Source organism: Sparus aurata, chromosome 20, assembly GCF_900880675.1.
Source record: "Sparus aurata chromosome 20, fSpaAur1.1, whole genome shotgun sequence".
Lineage (NCBI taxonomy): Eukaryota > Metazoa > Chordata > Actinopteri > Spariformes > Sparidae > Sparus > Sparus aurata.
In genome coordinates this window covers 22,117,620-22,141,056 of record NC_044206.1, presented here as the reverse complement: position 1 = coordinate 22,141,056, position 23,437 = coordinate 22,117,620, and the positions used below count along the sequence as shown (strand labels likewise).

At 41.3% G+C, this 23,437-nt stretch overlaps 3 protein-coding genes across 6 annotated transcripts; all 3 read right to left on the bottom strand.

Annotated features, from left to right (window-relative positions):
* Nucleotides 1–161: 161 nt before the first annotated feature.
* Nucleotides 162–11,864, bottom strand: LOC115570973 (homeobox protein Hox-B3). 3 transcript variants are annotated; one of them, XM_030399849.1, is made up of 4 exons: nt 10,129–10,247; nt 9,661–9,898; nt 2,765–3,092; nt 162–1,054 (listed from the first exon to the last, which is right to left on the bottom strand). In XM_030399849.1, exons 3-4 carry the CDS (start codon nt 2,997–2,999, stop codon nt 462–464), a joined length of 828 nt encoding a protein of 275 aa, XP_030255709.1. In that variant the 5' UTR covers nt 3,000–3,092; nt 9,661–9,898; nt 10,129–10,247; the 3' UTR covers nt 162–461. The 3 variants fall into 3 exon arrangements, 2 of the variants coding, with proteins under 2 accessions (XP_030255709.1, XP_030255710.1); XR_003981854.1 differs by lacking the exons at nt 162–1,054; nt 10,129–10,247 and adding an exon at nt 11,676–11,864 and having other exon boundaries at nt 1,182–3,092; XM_030399850.1 differs by lacking the exons at nt 9,661–9,898; nt 10,129–10,247 and having other exon boundaries at nt 2,765–4,171.
* A 3,332-nt stretch (nt 11,865–15,196) lies between these two features.
* hoxb5b (homeobox B5b) lies at nt 15,197–17,246 on the bottom strand. Its single transcript, XM_030399847.1, has 2 exons — nt 16,441–17,246; nt 15,197–15,975 (listed from the first exon to the last, which is right to left on the bottom strand). Exons 1-2 carry the CDS (start codon nt 17,051–17,053, stop codon nt 15,728–15,730), a joined length of 861 nt encoding a protein of 286 aa, XP_030255707.1. The 5' UTR covers nt 17,054–17,246; the 3' UTR covers nt 15,197–15,727.
* Nucleotides 17,247–17,664: 418 nt separating this feature from the next.
* Nucleotides 17,665–22,803, bottom strand: hoxb6b (homeobox B6b). 2 transcript variants are annotated; one of them, XM_030399852.1, is made up of 3 exons: nt 22,413–22,803; nt 19,593–19,983; nt 17,665–18,578 (listed from the first exon to the last, which is right to left on the bottom strand). In XM_030399852.1, the coding sequence occupies exons 1-3, from the start codon at nt 22,542–22,544 to the stop codon at nt 18,322–18,324; spliced, it is 780 nt and encodes a 259-aa protein (XP_030255712.1). In that variant the 5' UTR covers nt 22,545–22,803; the 3' UTR covers nt 17,665–18,321. The 2 variants fall into 2 exon arrangements, with proteins under 2 accessions (XP_030255712.1, XP_030255713.1); XM_030399853.1 differs by lacking the exon at nt 22,413–22,803 and having other exon boundaries at nt 19,593–20,566.
* Nucleotides 22,804–23,437: the final 634 nt, after the last annotated feature.

Below are 23,437 nucleotides of genomic sequence, written 5' to 3'. Positions count from 1 at the left end.
TAATGTGATGTTATAGACCTCAAGTGCTAATTAAGCTTTAACACAAAAAAAGAAAAAAAATGGAAATTTGCGTTTTTTTCCAACCTTTTGGCTGAACTACAGTCGTCTTTTCGTTTTTGGCTCTTGATGGATTATTTACTCAGGGCAGTCTGGAGGGGAAATCTCAACAAATTGCCTTTTATTTATGAGCTGAAGGAACAACATTTTAATTTAAGTTTCACAGGGTTCACAGCTAATGTCTCTGAGGAGGAGGCGATAAGAGGAAGCCTAAAAGTTAAAGCAATAAATATGAAATACACAAGATAAGTTAAATAAATATGTATAAATACAAATAAATAAGACTTGAGACTAGTGTTTAGATTCATCAGTCCGGTGAATAAATAATAAAAACGCATGCATCGAGGCGGATCAGTGGAGTCTTCTTCTGTGAATTAAAGGGACAGTTTTGAGTCTTTTGTCTGCTACAGATGAGTCAGTTTTGGAGCTTGCATGATTCTGTCCTGAGCGCAGCTCTGTGGGAAATAAAACCCGTTAGTATCCATGTTTGGGTCTGTTGTGTGTGACGTGCTGTGCGTGTTGTACTGCACGTTGAACTGCGGGCCGTGCGTGAAGCCTGCAGCCGGATATTTGGAGTACTGTGCCGGGTACGCCGGCTGGCTCGGCTGCTGTTGGGACTTGAGCGGAGGGGAGGCCGGCTGGTAATCCCCGCCCAGATGGACATAACCCAGGCTCGACAGAGTGGGGCTGCCCGGGGCGGAGGGGGAGGACGGGGGTGAGGAGGAGGAGGTGGTGGTGGAGGAGGTGGTGGTGATGGTGGCGAGGCCCTGCACTCTCTCGTCCTTCTTCTGCTTCATCCTCCGGTTCTGGAACCAGATCTTGATCTGCCTCTCCTGGAGGTTGAGCAGGCTGGCCATCTCCACCCGCCGCGGCCTGCACAGGTAGCGGCTGAAGTGGAACTCCTTCTCCAGCTCCACCAGTTGCGCGCTCGTGTACGCGGTGCGCGTCCTCTTGGAGGCCGGGGGCGCGCCTGGACACTTCTCGTTGACGGTGCAGTCTGTGGAGAAGAACAGGAGAAAGGAAGCTGGAACAGGTTGATATTCAAATGGAAATTTTCTTTCTCTTTCTCTTTGTTTCTCGTCATTCTCTCTGCCTGCTTCCTTTCACTGAGTCTGTATCTTGTTAACTGTCATTTTTCAGTTGTACTAGTTGATTCTGCTCATAATGTATCTGTAAACAAGCTCACCCAACCAATGTACACACATTTATCCAATATTTATTCTTGATGTCTTTGCACTACTGCTAGAACAGCTGACATGAATGCAGACACTTTCTTTGTCCATGCTTTTATCCTCTACCACTCTCTACTCTTTATTAACCTTCAAGTTATTCATCCACTGCTTATTTTCCTTGTTCTAAAAGTCTGTTTTTGAGTACACTGACAGCAATGTAAACCAGAGCCTTATATGTGAACATACTTCTCCAATAAAGCTGATTCCAATTCTGATTTGTGTTATTTTGATCATTTGATCATCAACATGTGTAAATAAACGTTAAATTAGAAATAAACTTTATTTTGTCACTTTGTTTTGAAGTGTGCTGTTGCCTCAAAAAATAACAGTTATTATTTATTTCTTTAAATGACGTCCTAAAAATGGAATGGGGCCTAAAAGCTAAGCTGAGGTTTGACAGCGTCTGTCTGCAGCTTTGTGACCTTTTGAACCTGAAGAGGAGAAAAAACAGGCTGAGATAATTCCCTCCATTGACTGTATGAGAGGTCATTCAGGCGAGCAGCCTAACCTGAATAGAGAACCGAGACAACGAAGACAGAAAGGGATGAAAAAAAAAACAGAAACAAGATGACACGAGGTTGTTTACAAGTTAGTTGGAGGTTGTGATGTTGCAGAGTTTTGGCGGAGGAGTCGATACTCTCATGTTGCATGTTATCTTGCACGGTTTTTCAGAAGAGCTGATCTGTGTGATCACATTTTAGCTTTACAGTTAGAAAAAATGATGTTAAGATGAAATTTTTATTGTCTGTAGGCTTCTTCTAACTCGTCATTGAAGCTAAATGATGCTACAGTACATTAAATGGAAAATTCAAGATGGTGTATTCATATTTCTTAAATATATTGGAATCATTTTCAGAATAATATATAATATTTTCTTTGTTTTTTGGGACAGTGTGTTTCCTCGAAACCTGCAGCAAGTAATAATGGATGAATAGTGACATCGAACAGGGTTTGAAAGGTTTATGTCATTTATTATTAATAAATATTTGTAGTTTTTCTTTTTCTAAATCAAGATTAAAAGCTTAAAATGTGAACAAACTCTGAGACTAACATGTAGTTTTGGGTTATATATATTTTTTTAATTAGTCTTGATTCTACTTAATAATACAAATTATTATCAATCCCTTATAAAATGCTTTAAACTACTAAAAATCCATTTTACATACATGTGTTTTATGTGTAAATGTGTATCCCTGCAGAGTTAAACTTTATATCTGTGAATTGTTTTTATTTTATTTTTTGTTTGAAGCATTGTGAAAATTATTTATATCATTTGAATCAAACCCTAAAATTGTTGTGAGCTTTCAAAACTGAGCCACCGTGTGTTTATCCTCCTGGCTTCATTAAAAACTTCCTGACCTTTTGAACCTGAGAATGAGCGAATATGAGCTAATTCCCCTCATTAACTGTGTACGAGCTCGTTAAAGGGAGCTTAAATGAAAAAGGGCCTCGTTTGTCGTCTGTGTCGTACAGACCTGCGATTGTCCTGTCGTGTTTCTGCTCTGACTGTCTGGACTCTTTCATCCAGGGGAAAATCTTTTTGCTCATTGGAAACTTGGTGCTCTGCTGTTTTGACCTCCGAGGAAACGTGCGCGCAAACGTCTCCACTTGCGCCAATTGTTGGCGCGCGGCTGCGTGGTGCGCACAGCCGAACCCCCTGACATCATCCAAAGGGTCTCCGAAGAAGTCGCTGCTTTTCTGCATTTCCATGAAATGTGCACCGGGGCCCCCTTTGACCTTCTGACGGAGCGCTGGCAGCCAAATGTCACATGGCAGGTTTCCAGAGAGCCCTGGGCTTCTGGCCTGAGTGGATCCAGGGGACAGAGAAAGAAAGACGGAGACAGAATCAGGGAGGAGACCACATGATCCATCTTATCAACTCAATAGTGTGCTGACATGAATAGCAAAGCCTCTCCTGGATAGAGAGGCGACGGAAAATTGAGAGTTTGCTGGAAATAAAAACACACATTCGAGGATAGTCTTGTAAAAAAATCTGAGGTTAAATGTAATTATTTTCCCTCGAACGATTATTGTGCCCTACAGCAGGCTCGTTTTCTTTCTTTATCATGTTGTAAAACAGCTCAAATAAATAAAATATAATGATTTCAAACGAGGGTATTGCTTATGTTTGTGTCTGTCTTTAAAGGGATTGAAACACTCACAATAAAGGCACAAGAACAAAAAAAAACCAGACAATAGTAATAGTAATGATAGTAATTAGTCTGCACATAGAAATCCAAATATAAATCCACCAAATTTCAATAAAAAGCTTTTGTTATAATATAAAACCAAATGCGTCATTTTAATTCTTGTTTTCCTTGAATTGCATTAGGGCCTGCGACTGTTAATAAATAGCAGCCTTTTATTCGGTTAATGAATAGACCCGTCTCGACCCATTTTCAAGCAGAAAAAAAAATGAATAAATGTTGCATCACAATCTGCTAAAAAACTCATCCATCACGAAACCGAAAATTAATACAAGAGTCTATTGTGCGCCGCGGCTGTTTTATGGCCCTGAACTGAAACGAAAACGCGATTTAAAAAAGGAAAAAAAAAGGAGAAGAAGAAGAAAACCAGATTCTTAATTAAATTGGACTCATCTGAAATTAAACAGAACAGGATTATAAAGCAGCGAGGTTTTTTTAAGGGAGTAAAACAGACGCAGGGACAGAAAGAGAGAGGGAGAGAGAGGGAGAGAGAGAGAGAGAATAAGTCTGGAGGCATGCAGCTTTATGAACTCTGGTTGAACCGCGGCTGGAGTCAGGCTCGTAAATCATAAAGACACATAACCCAGTCCGCGGCACAACACCCGGGCTGCCTTACCTTCACACTCACTCCCCTCTCTCTCAAACAGTCCGCACACCAACGAATAATCCCCTCTCACCTTGTTTTCCTTTCTTTCTTTTCAGGAAAATATTAGAATAATCCCTGCAGAGAGAAAAAAAAAAGCGGCTCTCGCGTGTGATGATGGTGTTGTTGGTGTTGTTGTTGGTGCTGCTGGTGCTGCTGGTGGTGATGGTGGTGGCTCCTTTGCATGCCGGTGGGGTGAAGCAGAGTGGACAGTGTTTCTGCAGCTCACACCGCCCTGCATAGCATTTCTGCACACAATGTCAGCCTCTGTGAGAGTGTGTGTGTGTGTGTGTGTGTGTGTGTGTGTGTGTGTGTGTGTGTGTGTGTGTGTGTGTGGCGAAAGAAGCTGCTGATCATGCAAGCTCAGTTTCATATATGGTAATTGCCCCTGCGATAAAAGATAAGCTTTTTTACGCGTCTCTATGGCAAATCGACTACCTCTCTACGTCTATGAGGTAATTAGAGAAGAAGGAGAAGGTGGATCGAGATCGAGAGGGAGGCCAGGGAGGAAAAGGCTGAAATATTTTTGGCAGGGAGCCTCGTTTTAAGTGGATTTAGATAAAGAAAATGTTCGCCTCCAATCGCCACTGGCGTGGTTTGAAATGAGCCAAAAGGCAGCTTTATTTTGAAACGTTCAATCTGCGTCTTCAGCTCCAGACATCACACTTAATGTGCAGTGTATGGTCTATAATTTGAATGGCCAGGATAACTTAGCCTATATCTAATAGTAATTAACAAAAATGTGTAACAATTTGAAAACAGAACACATGTGAGAATCAACGTACTCTAAGTCAAAGCAGCTTCAACTGCGGCCGACAACAGCAAGAAGGAGAAGAATTCCCCAGACTCCCTTGTAAAATCTCTCAATTTTGTATGTTCTTGAGTCGTCAAATACTTAATAAACTTTGTATACCGGATTTTATGATGGATTTGTAATTATAAGGTCCTTCTCGTAAATTCGGCATATGTTACAAAAAAAAGTGTAACAATTTTTAAATAGCAGACGGAATATGTGAAAATCAAGATACTACAGGTCAAAGCAGCTTCAACTGCAGTCGACAACGGCAATGAGATGAAGGGGGAGAAGAATTCCCCAGATTGCCTTATAAAACCTCTCAATATTGTGTGTTATTGATTCGGAAGATTCTTTATCAACTTTGTGTAACAATTTCTGCAATTAATTCTTTATTGTGTGGTCCTTCTTGTAAATTCGGCATATGTTACAAAAATATTTGTAACAATTTGAAAACCGACGACAGCATTATGTGAAAATCAACATACTGCAGGTCAAAGTCAGCTTTCACTGCAGTCGAGACGAAGAGGGGACTACCCCAGACTCCCTTTTAAAACCTGCCAATTTTGTGTGTTCTTGAGTCAGGAGAAACTTTATAAACTTGTATAACTTTTTCAATGGTAAATTCTTAATTATTTGGTCCTTCTTGTAAATCCGGCATATGTTACAAAAATGTGAAACAATTCTAAAACAGCAGACTTGATAAGCGAAAAATCAACATACTACAGGTCAACTGCAGTCGACAACAGCAAGGAGATGAAGAGCGAGAGGAATTCCCCAGCCTCCCTTATGCAATCTCTAAATTGTGTGTGTTGTTGAGTCAGAAGAAACTTTATAAACTTTGTATTACTTTTTCAATTATAAATTCGTAATTATTTGGTTCGTTTTGTAAATTCGGCATATGTTGCAAACAATGTGTAACAACTTCAAAACAGCAGAATTAATATGTAGAAAATCAACATACTACAGGTCCACTGCATTCGACATGAGCAAGGAGACGAAGAGGGAGAGGAATTCCCCAGACTCCCTTATAAAATCTCTACATTTTGTGTGTTGATGAGTCAGGAGAAACCTTATAAACTTTGTATAGTGCTTTATATGATGAATTCTTAATCATTTGGTCCTTCTTGTAAATTCGGCAAATGTTACACTTGAGTTTAGACATTGTGGAGAGGAGCATACTGTATGTTATAAGGACCTGCCTGTTCGAAGCTCATACACTTAGCAGATTACTAAGGAAATATTGTCAAGTAACATTAGGCTTCACGATCAAAGGAAGTATCTATATGCTGCGGTCAATCAATTAAAGGTTTTTATAAGGCCTTTTAGAGCATTACTTCTACTTCCCGTGTCCATGGACACACAAGGCAGCCACATCTCCACTCTGTTCAAACACTCCTGGGAACTTGTCCAGCGCTGTAATAATAAATTCAAACATCCCATTTAGGAGCGATGCCAGAGACGCCATAAATTACTCCTGCAAAGAAAGCTATCAGTAATTTAGTCTGTGTGTTTTCTTACACACTCACATGCCGAGTGCATTACGTCTTGTTTATGTAATGAGATTTTTTTTTTGTTTTTTTTTTTGTTCTAATTTAAATGAGTGATCCGGGGGAGTCATTTTAAAGCACTAAAGGAGGAGACAGACAGACACACAGACAGTGGTCAGCAGCAGAGGGAGCGTCCATTAAAAAGTCTCCATGTAGAAGTTGGTTTTGGTTTACACGCTGACCAATCAGGCTGCTGCACGGGATCGATTGGCGGCACTTTGATCTCTCCTCTTCGCGTTGTGCTCGATCGCTCTGATTGGCTCTGAGGGGCTCATTTTTAACCGAGCAGCGTTAATTAATGTAAATTGGCCACCTTTGATCTCTGAGCCGTGCGCGCCAGCAGGAGATAATGAGAATACAGAGTGACTACATTTGGCCTTTACAGTATGTCCAAACATGAAACTCTTATTTCATGACTGCAGCATTTAAGTTTAAAGACAAAGTTGTGAAATTTCTTACAGTTCATACATCTGTCATCTCATTATATGGCTAAATATCAACCCATAACCTAAAGAAGAAGGCTAGCAAAGTCCATTTCAGGGATGCCACAGAAATTAAATATTAAATAATTAAATAATAAATTATTCTGCATCTGTTAAATAATTTCCAGTTCTCACATTGTCATATAGTCGTGCAGCTGGCTAAACGTGGGACTTGATTTCAGAAAATGGCGGTTCATTTTTTTATCCCATGAATTGCACATATGATATTTGTCGTTGTAAAAGCTAATATCGCACGTTAAGAAAGACAGTTTGTTGCAAGGTTGGTAAAATATTGTTTAGTTATGTGTGAAACCAGACTGAGTAAACCTGCATCAGGCGCGCAACAATTGAGTCCAAGACAAATTTTCTCACGGGGATAATAAAGTATATTGTATTGTATCGAATCGTATCGTATCGTATCGAATTGTATCGTATCGTATCGTATCGTATCGTATTGTTTAGTATAAGTCACCAAAAACAACATGGCCTCCACCTACAGAAAAGTAGCCCATAATCTACGATGTGAAGGAAGCGTCTGGAAAATGGTGGATAAATCTTTTGGACAAATGACTCATTTCACTGTCAGAATTTGAGCCAATCGGTCCAATAACATTTGGAAAGTCTAGAAGAGCCGCAGGGTTAAATTATTTTATCCCCGCTCAAGTTAGCCGGTAGCAAAACAGGAAGTTAGCCGGCTCAGTCTACTGTAGTCTCTGCTGCTCTATGGGCCCACAATGTGGAAGCTATGCAAAAAAAAAACAGGCGTGTCATTTGGCTTCATGCGCCATTGAGCAGTTTTCATAGAAATTATGGGACATCGCCTCCATGGTTGTGTGCAGGTATAATCACACTCTGCGAGCTAGTTTCATTGGATTAAAGGCGTCATTTATATCTGCAATCAATGTGTAGTTAATTCTATCTAAATCAACGGTTGCCACCCACCATAGTAGTTGTGCAGGTGGTACGTGTTTATGACCCGATGTTTATGTCAGGAGATCGAGGTGATGTTAAAGGTGACAAGGCTGCCAAGCGAGTGACCACAGCTCGAGTCTGCGTTTCGACATTTGTAAGAGTGAAACTACTGGATACTTGTGACGAATGACCTCATTCTTTGAACATTTGTAAGCATGATGCCATTGGATATTTTCAAGAGGACCTACTGACATTTTTCTGTGGTGACAACAGCAAAAATATGTTTTGTAAATGTCGTTCCCAGTTATCATGGAGTAAATAATAATGACAACTAAGCTCCACACAATGGTAACGGCCATCAGATGTAGATTAAAGCTCAGCAATTTAAAGCGATTGATTGACTCGTCCATAACAAGATAAAAATTGATTGTCTAAAAAGCTGAAAAGTTAAACATTTACTGGTTCCAGCTTCAGCAATTTGAAGGCATCAGTGCGGGCTCCGGTGAAGCATTTGTCTAAATGATCAATCGATATTGAAGATAATCCTCTTAAACATTTTGCCTTGAACTGAGAGCTGTTCCTAATATTTTGTCCTCCCCAGTTACTGCATATCAGCGAGTAAAGGTATTCTCTACCTAATAAACTGGCAACATACATGGACTATAAATCTCTCACACAGCCTACATGGTGCCATAAAAAGTGGCACATAAATACAAAGAAAATCAGCAATAAGTGCGCCATCTTCAAAAAGTCCAAATCCTCCTGTGATAAATGAGCCACCAGAGGAGGAGGAGGGTGGAGGAGGGTGGAGGGGGACATGCAGATGGACCGACATGATAAGTCAGAGTGCTGAATGAAGACATACAGTATAAATATAAATTCAGATTTGATCCCTGTGGCCTGTAGTGGCTGGCGATCATTCAGATATGACAACATCCCTGAGCTGCACTTTACATCCCATCTTCATCACCATGGCGAGCTCCACACTCTTTACTCTGCCTGTCTGATCTGTGATGGACATGTGCACACTGCACACACACACACCCTCCTACACCTCCTCTACCTCCTCCAACTCCTCCACCTCCTCCATTCAGTCTGCAGGCCTGCTGACAAACGCAGCTCTCTGCAGCCTCTCTTGTCAATTAGCTGCAGGAACCACGTGTCCAGCAGGAGGGGATTTATGGCTCTGAATTAATTCAAAGACAGTTGAATCAACAGTAGCAGCGAGTCCATTTCACACAGCACAACGTGGGCAACATAAATCAAGGAATAGATCCTGGAATAAATATAATTCAAGAGCAGATCAAATGGAAAAACATCGCCTGTGAGCACAAAAATCACGCACTATTCATTATTTTCAGACAAATTGATTAATTTCCCACATTAAAAAATGACATATACACATGAATATATGGTTTATAACTCACTATAATGTTGTTATCATAATTGTTTGTTAATGTATTTGTCAACAACTATAACTCCTCCTGTAGGAGGCCATCAGTGCAGGCTGCTGTAAAGAGATAATTAGAATAAAGGCCTATAAAACACACTTGTTGTGATGTGAAAAATACCTTAATATGAGAGGTTATAATTGTTGCTTATGATAATTATTATAATAAACACTCACAACTGTCCTCATGTCAGCTTATAACCACATTACAGTGTGTTATACCCATTAATTAACAGCCTTCTACCTGATTATTACGTCAAACCAACCCCAGCCTCACACTGTGACTCTCCTCTCCTCAACACGCTAAAAACACACATCTTTGGTTTAAACTTACGTTTTTCTTTTGGGTCTCATCTCCTCACCGGGACAGATTCTCGGTCCAGTCCTGTTGGGAGTCTGTTGGAGCAGTTCATAGCTGTGGTCCTCCTCCTCACATTTCCCTGCTAACTAAAACTCCTCCTCGACTACAGGCTGCGCGGTGAAAAGAAGATAAATGATGTGCCGAACAATGGCCCACATTGAGGGGCCTGTCCGGCAACTTCACAGATGTCATATTCTCCAACAATGTGCGGCTGGAAGGGGAAAGAGAGAAAAAACACCCAAAGCGGCGTATTAAGTCTGGTGGAGGCCTGCGGCTCTGTGCGTAAAAGACTCCAAACAGAACCTCCCTTACAAAAACAACATTTCTCCACAGTTGATAACAAGCACAGAAAACACAACATGTACAAAGGGGTTCATATTATTTGCATTAAAATCATATAATAAATGATTAAGTCACTAATTGTACATTGCGCAGACTTACACGCAGAACCTCATTCGTTTTTTCCTGGTTTTTAAATGTTGACTTTTTTTCTCCCCCCTCGAGGTGAAGTGTCATCACCTACATAATCCCCAAGACGCGAATTTGTGGCTGCTGCTGTATTTACACAAATTCGGATCTACAGGGTATATATAGATGACAGGTCATCAGCCTGCGCGCGCCCGAGGACAGAAGCTGCGGCCTCGTTAATTATTGATCACGTCCAAATGTTAAAAGCAAAAGACTGAATTTATATAGAGACTTTACCATTTTAGACACTGGTCTCTAAACAGCACCTATTTCTAACAAGACTAACCTTTATTTTACTGTTAAATAATGCTTAATAAATCATCGAGAGCCGTTATAAGCATGAATAAGAGCAAAGTCTGGGTTGCCAGGTTGTGGTGGTGTCTGTCCCTTCCTCTTTACAAAAAATGTCTTCAAAAAAATGTCAATAAATCATAAATAAAGGGGTTTAATTCACTAAATCTGAAGTAATAAATATCACTTAGTCACTAATAAAGGGGTTTGATTTATCACATGTGTAGTTATAAATCGTTATAGGTCATTAAAACGTCATAAATGGAAATAAAGTCTTTGAATGAGCACATGTGTTGTTATAAATGCTTATAAGTCATTAATAAAGGTGTTGATTCGTCACATCTGCATGTATAAATGTTATTAAAACATTAGTTAAGGGCTGTAATCCAGCCAGCATGTAGTTATAAATGTTAACAAGCCATAAAGTAAGTAGTTTAAAACATCACATGAATGAATCATCAGTACGTTGCTATAAATGTGCAGATATAAATGTTAATGAGTCATTGATAAAGTGGTTAAATACAGTAACATGTGCAGTTGTAACCTGCCAACGTTAGTGTTGTTATTCACGTTACAGTGGATCTATAAACATTAGTTTATTGATTTATCAGCCATTTATGAAGTCGTCAATGGAAAGAATAGTTCCAAAAACACAACATTTAATTTTCCCAAACGGTGTGCAGTGAGATTTTGTTGTTATTGTAATGAAAAGTAATGAATGAGTTTATAAGTTACCTCATTGGTCCTTTATACACATTGATTTCCTAATAGAAGCAATTTCTATACCCTAAAAAATCTGTTTAAAATCTTCCAGGGAACCAAAAACACACATGACCAGAGTGATTAGATAACATGTTGGCTTTCATGCACAGATATAAATACAGGAGAGCCACCAAACGTTTGAAAACCTCTGCAATATCCAGTATTCCGCCAGGTTTAAAATAGATTTTACAACTATTTTAGGCTTTATTATCTGCTTTTCTCTCAGAGCTGATATAAGAAATCATAAAGATGTTAACGTCCCACTGTGAGCACTTGTAGCAGTGATGCACAGATTGTGTCTCTCTGCTGGAGGTATGAATACGTAGAGTGAAATGAGCTTTTCTCAGATGTGTTGGCCATTTTACAACTCAAGTTTCAGGCTCCTCAGGCTGACAGTGATTGATGGAAGTGCTCAGAACTTTTACTTAAGAGAAAGTACCAGTAACACAATGTAATAGTAGGCCTACCTGTAATTATAGTGTATAAGTATGAGTAGTAAAACTGCTCAACTTCTGTGAGTGGTGTTTTAGATCTTCAATATGGATGCATCAGGCAGCGTCCCACTGTCGTAGCTGTGAGGTGGAGCCAGTTAGAAACACTTCAGTCAGCTACTTTAGTCCAGTGGTCCCCAACATCGGGGTCAAACCCCTCCAGAGGGTCACCAGATAAATCTGAGGGGGTCGTGAGATGATTAATGAAGGAGAAAAGAAGAAAACAACACAAGACTGTGTTCATATTTTGTGAAATGTCTCCAATCTTTTGTTAAAGGTCCAAGTTTTCTGTGTGTCTCTTGGTAACTTTGTGTTGCTGCTATTCTTGGCCAGGTCAGAGATATGTGATCTCAACGGGACTGGCCTGGTTAATAAAAAGCCTGAATAAGATCTAACACCTGACACATTCACCGTAAATGCTCAGGTGTGTCTTGTTTCTTGTGCAAAATCTTAAAATCTCTTAAAAGTAACAAGTGATTAGAGATGTCAAATAAAAGTAGGCCTCCTGGAATAAAGAGTTGCCTCTCAGATGTAGTAAATGAGTGCGATGAAGTGCATAAAATGTTATATAAATAATACTCAAGTACTTTAAGTGCAGTACTTGCACAATATCCTCATCTGCCCTCCAGAAGAAAGCAGCTCGGTGTGATTATCAGCCTCAACAGTGAACCAAAGCTCATTAAAGAGAGATTCAGCCTCAGATCAAAGTCTCAGGGATTAAAGGTCCATTCCCCCCCCTCTCGAACCTTACACAGATAACTAATAAACAGGCTCGGAGTGACTCTTCACCCTCTGTGTCCCGCTCACTAACCTACATGCCCCCGATGATAAGAGTCGGAGCAGGGACAGGGGATGAAAAAAAAAGCTCATCCATCATCCTCCTGGCCGGTCTGAGGCGCCCTCTGCTGGCCGAACATCTGCATTACATCACCAGTGAGCTGAACACACACACACACACGCACACTCTCTCTCTCTCTCACACTCTCTCTCTCTCTCTCTCTCTCTGCCAGATGTTGAGCATCCATGACACCAAAAACTGGCCTCTCCCCCAAAAATTAAAAAAAAAAAAAAACATTCAAGGTGACATTTGTTTCATGTTTTTCATCGTGATGATTAAACGACCGAGAAATGCGTTGAGGTCAGTGTTAGAGGTGGATTTTTAAACGCGTGCTGACGTGAAGTTTGTGCTGACATGTTGCTTATTTTATTGTTTTATATTTATAAACAGTTAATTTCAGATATCATTTTGCCAAATTATGATCTGACTGAAAGCGTTTAAGTTCAGGAAATAGAGATGCTGTTCTGAGACCCCACATGCGGTTAAACATAATGTTTTTAATGCGTCACGGTGTCCTTTAACCTTATTATCTATTATATATCTTCCAGAACTTTCTATAAGCATTTACCTAACCATCAAACTGATCTTATTTCAAAGCAGATTAGACAAAAAAGAAATTTTTTTTTTTTCTGTGAATTTTACGTATCACGTTTGCAGAGATTCAATCCGAACTGCAGCAGATGTATTGTGATTTTTATTTTTATTTTTTTGTTTTTAATTAAAACGTTTAATTCTCTTAAGGCTCGTCTTGTTTTCACATATGAGTCTCCATCGTGACAGTGCAATCTGTGGCGGCTTCCTCCTGACGCATCTGCGGCTGCAAGTCTATATCGTCTACTGACCCAGCGATGATCCCCGCCGCCATGAATAATGCATGAGATCCGGGTACAGATTACCCCTATCAATATGCAATACTCATTACGCTGGTTAAATTGCCACTTAATAGTTATGAATATGTGGAAAATGTCTGGGACCACATATAGCCCACCACTACTGATTTTAACTTTTCCTTTTTTTTTTTTTTTCTTCCTCCACCTGAAATGAGTTTGAGAAGAAGTTTGAAAATATCCCTCATAAAACCTTTTTCGGTTTTCCTGGAGATAATATCATTATGTTTTATTAGTTGCCGGCAGACAATGCCGCACAGCCCCGCACGGCCCCGCACAAGCTGTCTTTATGTTAAAGCAGTGAAGCTTGTGTCCAGCTCAGGGGTTGTGTCCGAGACTTCACCTTTGGCCGCTCGGTGACTCGACACGATCGGAATAAATCACTCCGGGGAGCTCGCCCAAGTTCGGTTCATGTCAGCTCCATAAGGCCGAATAATAAAGCTGATTATCCTCTAGAGATTTTACCCTCTGAATTATTTTTTATTTGCAGAATAAAAGAAGTTACGCGTTGAATTCTTTTAAACGCGCGAAATCCTAATGAAATTCGCCACCGCTTGAGGAACAGAGGCCCGCGGAGCGTTTCCTCAACGCTAAAAGTTCTGACATCTTCTTTTTTTGCAAAACGTAAAAAGTGTAAAATATTCAGCGAGCCTCTGCGGGTGTGGATGTGGAACAAATCTGGCTCACATCGTAAAAGTGAAATAGCATTTTTTAAAGAAAAGCATGCAATTCAGAACTCCATTTAAAAACCTGCTTATTTAAGAATAAAATGTAAAGCTGAAAGAATATTTTTAAGGGAGCGAGTTTCCTGAAGTTTTAGTCCAGCATGAGAGTCTCTAAATATGACTGGACATCACTTCCAGCCCCAGTCCAGCCTTTCCAGTCCCATCCATGCAGTTAAGCCGTCACTTTCATTCAAGGTTGTGAATTATATAGTACATTGTCTACTCCCCAAAACCATAAAACCAACTTTATGGACCTCACGTGACTTTTCACAGTCTGTAAGTAATATAGGCCTATACAATCTTTGGCAAGGGGGGATTTTTACCAACTTCAGCCTTGCCTATATACCTGTAAGCCAAAGCCACTCTTTATTTTTTATTTATTTTCATTATATATCTATATATTTTTTTGTGGGATTTTATCAGCAACGTATTTTGGCAAACACGCCTCACGCTGCGGGAGGAGGTAAGTTTGAAAAAAGTTCTAGTTTTCCTCTGTTTGTTTGATTCTTGCAGGTTAATCATTAAGCGAGCGGAAGAGAAAAAGAAAAAGAAAAACAACCCTGAACACGACCTGAGGGGTTTTCTTTTTACTTTATTTTTTTTTCCTCCTATTTAATTCACAGTCGAGACAAAAACAAAAAAGCGATTGAGAGAAACTTTTTTTTTTATTATTATTATTATTTTTCCAAGCGCTATGAGTTCACTTATACAAATACAAAAAGCTTAAATTGGCGAGAAAAAGCTTACATCACTGCCTATCCACAGAATAACCTCTTTAGCACTAAAAATTTATCACATTGACAGGTTTGAATACATTTGCATTGCTTCATAATTAGTCCTAAACATAATAATAATAATCATAATCATAATCATAATAATCAGAGATGCACAAAATACCCCTAGAGCTACACATTGGCTTGTTTATGAAAGTTTATGGATCTGGCCACAAGATCAAAAATAGCAGTAAAACTGACACTAAAGCGCTTTTTTTTCGGATGGCCCCGGAATACATTACATTCAATGAAGAGCAGCATATGGTTTGGAAACTTTTTTTTTTTTTTTTTTTTTTTTAACTTTCTTTTTTTGTTGTTGTTGTCGTGTGTTTTAACTGTACAATGAAATTTTTATTTATTTATTTTTTACTCCTGTTAGACCGTCACAATAAAGAGCTCAAGTTGAAAACACCTTCAAGATAAAGAGAGATAAAGAGAGACAGAGATTGAGAGAGAGAGAGAGAAGAGAGAAGAGAGAAGAGAAGAGAGAGAGCAGAAAGCATGGACAATAATACCCCCAGTAATATTTACATCTTTAGGACATCTAAGCTATCATAGTACAACAACACGTCAACTAAAAATGGCATTTTTTTTTTCTTTTTTTAAGACCACAGGATACTTCTTCTTCTTCTTCTTCTTCTTCTTCTTCTAATCACAATAGCATGCTGGAAGGTGCTGCGCTTTGCTTTACAGTACTCATGGATTTTCTTTTTTGTTCTTTTTTAACTATTATTATTATTTTTTTTGTAACTCTTCCCTCCCCACACACACACACACAGAGAAAAAGAAAGAAAGAAAAAGTTGTTCAGTTGTGGAAGGCGCTGCCTCCCGTCACAAGACTCATGCTTTTCAGTTTATTGTCCTTCTTCCACTTCATCCTGCGGTTCTGAAACCAGATTTTGATCTGTCTTTCGGAAAGACACAGGGCGTGGGCTATCTCTATCCTCCGCCGTCTGGTTAGGTACCTATTGAAGTGAAACTCTTTCTCCAGCTCTAGCGTCTGGTAGCGGGTGTACGCGGTTCGGGCCCTTTTCCCGTCAGGTCCAGTCATATCTACAATTTTACAGAAGATGTTCACACAATTAGCACAAAACTGGAGAGCAGCAACAACAACACGAGCACAGAGAGGAAGGTGGAGGAGGGTTCGACTGCTAGACTTCTTTCTCTATAATGAAATGATGCAGAGGTGTAAACATGCAAAAACCAAACACGACACACAACAACAACAACAACAACAGCAACAACGCGCATTATTGCCTTTTCTCGGTGTCTCCAAACGCCCCCTCCCCAAAAAAATCCACATCTCACAGCCCCACATCCTCTCTCAGGCTCCAGCGGCAGTTAACCTCAACCCAAACAAGCCCATAAAGACTTTACAAACACAGCCCTGGTTTTTTTTTTTTTTTTTTTTTTCAATCATCCACACCACAGCTGCTCACTCATGCAACACCTGACAGATTTATGGACACACCGGCAGCGTGACATCCTTCAAAAGCTAAATATTATTAGTAAATATACCATGGCTTATGTGCAGTTTCCGCATCCAGGGGAATATTTGTGGCGTTTGGCAATCATTTGATGTGGGAGTGGAGGAGGTGGCGTTGGGGTCCTGGTGCTGCTGCTGCTGCTGCTGCTGCTGCTGCGCCCGCGGTGCCGTGCTGGAGCCGCCGCTGCTGTGCGCGCCTTCCTCGGTCTCGGAGGCGACGGTGCCGTCCTCTATCTCCGTGAAATGAGCGCTGTTGCTTTTGTTGAGGTTGTTGCCTCCGGAGGTCGCGCTCCGGTCAGAGGGAGGAGAGGGGCTTTTTAGTTCCAGCGGCTCGCGGCTGGCCGTGGCGCACGACGGCGGCACCGGCTCTGGAGACGAGAGCGAGCAGTTGGGCGTCTGTCTGTAGCGGGCGTCCGGCGCGAATCCCCGGGCATCCTCCCTCACGGCCCCGAAGTGGCTGCCGGTGTTGGTGCGGTTCACGGTTAGGTCCATGCCATTGTAGTTGTAGCCGAAAGACCCGGAGTGCATGGTGCCAGGGTCTCTGAAGGAACCGCTCACAGCGCCGTTAGTCCCATAATTTAGTAACTGATAGTCGGAGCCATTTGGATAGCGCCCTGAGAACGAGTTTACAAAGTAAGAGCTCATTTGCTTGGATTTTTAAAGCCTCGATTTGTAGATCTTTGTCGCTATAATCCTGTGTGCTTGCACGATTTATGGATGCAATCATGAATTATAAGCAATGAAGCCCTACTGTACTTTGCCAGGTATGCGGCCAAATATGGGAGAGCGTTCGGGAATCACGTGCCTTTGTTGACCAGTCGTAAATCCTCACTGATGACTTCAAGAGGTAATTCATGCTCCATGGTTACAAATGATGACGAAATAATGGTCGTTAGGCTCCAGTCAATGGTGCCTCCCCGCTGCGCCCGGAGAGCCGTGCGGGCAGAGAGCGCCATCTTCCGGACAGCGGCGGTATCGCTCCGCCGGGACGCGCTGTCAGGCCCTGGAGTCATCCATCATTTATGTAACGCGCTGATAAAACAGGCCACAAAAGGCTCAGGTAACACATAACAGAGACTTATCAGGCAGTTTAACGCTCAGAGTGTCAAACTGGAAATTATTTTAATCTTTGCTGCGTATTTACGCGAATTTATAGGCTTATCGTGCCCCGAGAAGCAGCACAAACCCTCATGATAACACGAATAACGATAATAATATTGCTAATTATTGTCTTGAGGATGAAAGACGCCACAAGATTTTCCAATATACATCAAAAAGCCTTTATTTTTTTTTTCTCTGTACAATTTCCCTAAACAAAAATATTGCACACGATATCCAGATGTGCATTGACACACATGGTGAACAACAATAAATAACAGGTAACATTTTTTTTTAATCTCATCTGTACAAATGTGACGAGTCGACGATGGCACAGCTGTAAACAACACGACTATCATAGAGCAACTACAGCACAGGATGGACAGGACGGAGCCTCTTTTAATGTCATCATGAGGACAAAAAGAAACAACAACAACAACAAAAGACAGGAACAGAATCAGACTCAGTGGGCCTACGATCATGAGGTAACAACAGTGTCCCAGAATCTAAAAAAAAAAAAAAAAAAGGAAGAAACATTAAAGATGTATTTACATTTTGGCGGATTTTTGCATAGTCCCCTAAATAAACGCACAAGCACAAAGACAAACAGAGGAGGACCTGATTTTAACCTAATGCGGACATTATCACCGTGCAGATACTGAAATAAAACTATCACTCTACACGTCTCTAACATGTGATTTGCAGCACTTTTTATATCTACAAAGAAATAATACATCATTTTTATTTTTAGGAGTGTGCACACAAACACACACATGCCTTTCTCTCTTTCTTTGTGTCCCTTTTTTTTTTATTCTTTAGCTCTTCTTCTCCGCCTCTTCCTCCTCCTCGGCTGTCTTTGAGGGGTTCAGGAGTTTGTTCTCCTTTTTCCACTTCATCCTGCGGTTCTGAAACCAGATTTTGATCTGTCTCTCCGTCAGACACAGCGCGTGGGAGATCTCTATCCGGCGCCTTCTGGTCAGGTAGCGGTTAAAGTGGAACTCCTTCTCCAGCTCCAGGGTCTGGTAGCGGGTGTAGGTCTGTCGGCCCCTGCGGCCACTGTTGCCAAATGGACCTGGAGGGGGAGAAAAAAATAATGAATTCAGCAATTAATAATTAAATACTTTTATGAGACTGTGCAGCAGAGAAAAAAAATCTGTCTGGAAAAAAAAGATAAAGGGATTTCTTTCAGATTTTAGTTGTATTTAACACAAAAATACAGTTTTATAGTCTAAAAATATGAAATGCTGTCGTGTACAAAGTATCAAATCATGAAATCATTATTAACTTTACTTTATTGTGATTATTTTTTTTTTACATTTCCCCAAAACAGCCTCGTCCTACAGCTGCGCAAATGTCTCACAAAGAGAATAAACAGCATATATTCACTGTCTTTAAAACGCATTCTTTGTAATCACTCGGTTTTTCTCAACTGTGCACATGAAACGCCTCACGGTGAGGTCACGATGCTCACAACATATATTTTATTTTGAAAAATCTCAAAAATGATGTCATAAATGCAGCTACAATAGGTTGTAGCCTATGCGTGGTGCGTAAAAGTGACCTCATGCTGTGTTTTCTCCGATGTGACATCAGTGTATTGTTCTATAACGTTACAGTACGGATGTACAGGAGAGCTTGTAAAACGTCATTCATAATGAATATAGGCTTTTTGTTTTTATATTTTGGGCGTTTAATCGCTTCTAAAAGTGTTTGTGATGTTAAAAAAGGCCCGTTCTGAAGACGCTATGTGAGCTTTAAGTTGGAGCTCGGCTGATGAAGGCCGTATGTGTATGTGCGTGCGCGCGTGTGCGCGTGCGGCCGTGTACGTATGAATGTATGTATGTATGTATGTGAGGATGATGTAGCAACAAAAAGCCCTGAAGGTGCACGAAGCTCCGTGCCCGAGCACTATATTGTCAAACTTTCTGCTCTGATTATCTGAAAATATCAGCGTGAGTGGAGCTGTGCGCAGCTGACAGGTAACTGTGAGGTGAGGCTCACTTCATCACGCAGAAGCAGGACTGTTTTACCTCCAGGCTGCGTGACAACAACAGAGTCAAACGTGCACTTTTTTTTTCGTACTCACCGGCGGAGCAGGCGTTCATCCTCTGCATCCACGGGTAGATCAGAGTGGACGACTTGTCGTCGATGCTGCTGCCCATGCTGACAGTCTGCTCCGGGCACTCCGCTTTGCGCTGCTGGTGCTCCTGAGTGACAAACAGCGGCTGGTCGTCGCGGCTCGAGAAAGCGCACGAGCCCTCCGCGTCCTTGTAGAAAGTCCCGACCGGGTTGTAGTCGCAGGGCGCCGCGCCGCCGGCCCGGCCGTAGATGGCCGCTGCGCCCGTCTGCTGGTAGTAGGAGGCTGGGTAAACCTTCTCCTGCATGTTGGCGGCTCCATATGTGGCCGCGTTGGAGTAGTGTCTTAACGGGTCGGTGTATCCCGAGGAATATAACGGTATCTGACCCAGGAGAGAGTCCTGTCCTCCCGGTAGAGACACGGGAAAAGTTGAGTTAACAAAATAGGAACTCATTGGGTGGACAACGGGGTGTATATACTCCGGAGGAATATGATTTGTTGTCTTTTATAGTCCAAGTGGTTTTGCCATTACTTTATCCGAGATTTGGTTTTTGCTGAAAGGGGGGGTTGTGAGGTGCCACTGAATACAGAGGGGAAGTGTACCATCTGATCAACCTCTGGCCAATCACCGCCGTCTGCGCTTGCACTATTGCACCCATGGGGGGCTCTTGTTGCGCGCAGGGGTCCCCGGTGAATCGAAATGAAGCGCTCGAGCCTGTCGGGCTTTACGCACGCTCACGCACACGGATGCTGCGACTCGAATGCATATACACTCAAATAAGCACATACATGAAGGACAAGTGTCTATAAAATAACTTGCAAATACAGGAAATCTAAACATGCACATGCACAAACTCTCCCTCCTCCCGCCTCCTCTCTCTCTCACACACACAATGCAAAAAAAACACCGCATGCAAACACTTTTGCGCATTATTCCTTTTACGCACAACATCTCCCTCCTCCTCTCTCTCTCCTCCTCCAAGCCTTCACTCCAATCTCGTTAAAAAAAAAACATCCTCTCATTAATAAACACACAAATAAAACACAGATTTCTCATTTCAGCTGCCAGACGTCCTGTTAAAGAGTGAGAATGGATCCGAATCGAGCCAGAAAACTGCGCCACTAATGTTGATGTTTCACTCTTTAAAGGCTCGTCCCGGTTTCTGATTCAACTGTGAAGTCCACGAAGACGCGCGGAGAGCAGGAGGGAGGACGCGCGCCTCCACACAGGTCATCACCGCCATCATCACCATCATCATCACCTTCATCAGCCACGGAGATCAAGTGGAAACCAATTCCACGTATAAAAAACAAAAACTGTGAGTATGAAAGTCTGGAATAAGCTCTATATAGGCCACCTATCAATAACTGTGTTTAGAAACGGTTAAGCAGCTAAATTAGCGTTATTATCAATAGTTTATATCAATATGCTGCTACTAGTATTCATATTTTATTCATTTTATATCAATGAATGAGTATTAGTTGCTTATCATTATTGATAACACCCGAATTTAGGCTTTAATTTATAGAAAATAAGAAGATTTTACAGGGATTTCGTGCAAAAAAGATGTGATTGTTAAATTCACTGTTCTCATTTTTATTTATGATCTTATAATTGCATAAAGACAATTTCTGCCATTTAAATGAGCTTTCGGCGTTGAAAAAGTCCTCATACTTAATACAAAATGAGAAAAAATAACGAAATAAGGCGCCGAATTGTTAAGAGAATAATTGAGAGTCTTCACTTTTAAAAAATAGGGCAGAAAAATGTATATTTGTTGGATAAAAGCTCGGACAAAAATAAAAAATGCTGTTTTTCGTCGTTGCTTTTGCGTCAGATCCACACCGCTCATTATCTGGATAAAATCCGTTTCAAAAAACTATTTCATTAAAAAGTTTACAATAAAAAATCTTGATCTTTTGGTTTCAGTCATTAGCTTCTCAACCAGGCCCTGCAGCCTGACAGCTGCTGCACATCTGGAACAAACAACCAGGACTCACTGATGATTCTGACAGAAAGACGATCCGTGTTTTCACACGATCACATGACGATGTTATAAAAACTGCAGCATCAAAGAATACGCAGAAGAAGAAGAAAAAACGCTGCAGGGGCGCCCGAAATGCATCAAAACGTTCATCTGGGCGATTATTGACTCTTTAGCGTTTATAAAATCAAAAATACGACGCAAGCGGAGCGAATATTTGAGCAAAATTGTAAAAGATTGGAAAGAAAACGAAGCGATGACGAGAAAGCGCCGCGCAATATCAGAACCACAAGACTTCTGAGACGTCTTACTGAATAAAATGAGGAAATATGATGAAATGAAATAATTTTGAATAGAATAAAATTGACCAGAAGAGTGAAAGATGGGTCGATGTAGCTGATTTTGTAGAAAAACACGTCTCACGGGGCTGCACGGGGCCTGTATGACCACCACGACCACCATCATCATCATCATCATCATTAAAGTCGAGCCTGTCTGGCCTCCAGCCGAAACCAGCTGATTATATAACAACATTACTCTCTTCCAGGCCTCAAACTCGCAACATTTTGGATCATTTTCCACACATTTGCTCTACATGGAGGTGCGTTCGCGCTCCTGGAGGCGCCGCAGCACCTCACGGGTTAAACTGCTCAGCAACTGGTTTGTGTAGGCGAGAAAAAAAATAAAATAAAAGATAATCGCCATTTCTTCCAGACTGATCTAACCCATTTCCAGTAACATAAACAGCAGGCCTACGAGTGACAGTTCGGCCACAACAGAGCCGCAGCAGCGCACTTGTGCCAAGGAGTTAATCGCCGGCATATCAGAAACATGGTGCCCTTACCTTTGTTGATAATCCATCATTTCCTGTGTGGGTGCCACTCCGCAACAAGCTCCTCTCGCCTCCTCTGACTCCAAAAATCTCCCCCCCCTCACTTTGTCCACTCAAGTGATCTCCTGAAAGTAATCCCACCATCCAGGAGTGTGATGATGATTCCTCATTTTCACGCACATATAGCAACACAAGTGGAGCCACATTAACATGGCGCGCACAGGCGAGGGCATCGGCGCGGAGGGCTCCTCCATCGCGCACTTTCTTTTTCTTTTTTTTTTTGGTTTACGCACGAACAGCGGCCCAGCTTTCCCCCCCCCCCCACACACCCCACAACAAACAAACGCTGCGTGTTGCGTATACAAAGAGCCAAGAATAAGGTTGTGTTACTACTGTTAAGTGAATGAGCGGTGGAAAAACAGCAGCTGCAATATAACCTCATGGGAAATAAGTTCCCATTCCTGCTGTCCACATGACCGCCAGCGACCAATCCCCGCGCCTGGTGAGTCGTAAACTTCCACGGCAAAGTTGTAAATTTTCATAAACAGCAGCCGTTTTTTGTGCTTTAGACGTCTTTCCCATCGCCATCTTTATTTCCTCCAAAAGGGGGCCCGAGATGTTTTAAATATGACGCAGCATGAAAAAGCGGGGAAAGTGTTAGATGTGGAGATGTGAGAATATTCTGTGGGACTGAGCTGGATGTGGTTGCACTTGGTCTTCCCCCTTTTTTTTTTCTCCATCTGACAACAAGGTCTGTGCAGCTTCTTATTGTTCTCTGTCGTGTTTTCTGCTCATTTAATAACTTTAATCAGAAGAAATTAGTTGGTTTTGGCTTCAGTTCTCCCAAAATTTTACCCCTTTTTGTCTTTAAAAGGGTTTCACTTTCACTACGCACCAAAATAATCGTGTAATCTTCACAACGCAAACGTGGATTTCTTTCTTTTTTTTGTGCTTTTCTCTTTTTTTTTTTTTTTGCTTTGAGGCTACGACATTTCTTTTGCACATTATTACCTCTCAAATACCTCTCAGATTTTCTT

What these genes read in the sequence shown, in the direction of transcription:
- LOC115570973 (XM_030399849.1), bottom strand. Translation starts at nt 2,999, where the DNA reads ATGGAAATGCAGAAAAGCAGCGACTTCTTCGGAGACCCTTTGGATGAT. An exon ending in ACACGACAGGACAATCGCAG is followed by an intron (nt 1,055 to 2,764) that starts GTCTGTACGACA and finishes TCTTCTCCACAG; the next exon opens with ACTGCACCGTCAACGAGAAG.
- hoxb5b (XM_030399847.1), bottom strand. Translation starts at nt 17,053, where the DNA reads ATGAGCTCTTACTTTGTAAACTCGTTCTCAGGGCGCTATCCAAATGGC. An exon ending in GAAACTGCACATAAGCCATG is followed by an intron (nt 15,976 to 16,440) that starts GTATATTTACTA and finishes GTAAAATTGTAG; the next exon opens with ATATGACTGGACCTGACGGG.
- hoxb6b (XM_030399852.1), bottom strand. Translation starts at nt 22,544, where the DNA reads ATGGTGGGATTACTTTCAGGAGATCACTTGAGTGGACAAAGTGAGGGG. An exon ending in ATGATGGATTATCAACAAAG is followed by an intron (nt 19,984 to 22,412) that starts GTAAGGGCACCA and finishes CCGGGAGGACAG; the next exon opens with GACTCTCTCCTGGGTCAGAT. An exon ending in GATGAACGCCTGCTCCGCCG is followed by an intron (nt 18,579 to 19,592) that starts GTGAGTACGAAA and finishes CTCCCCCTCCAG; the next exon opens with GTCCATTTGGCAACAGTGGC.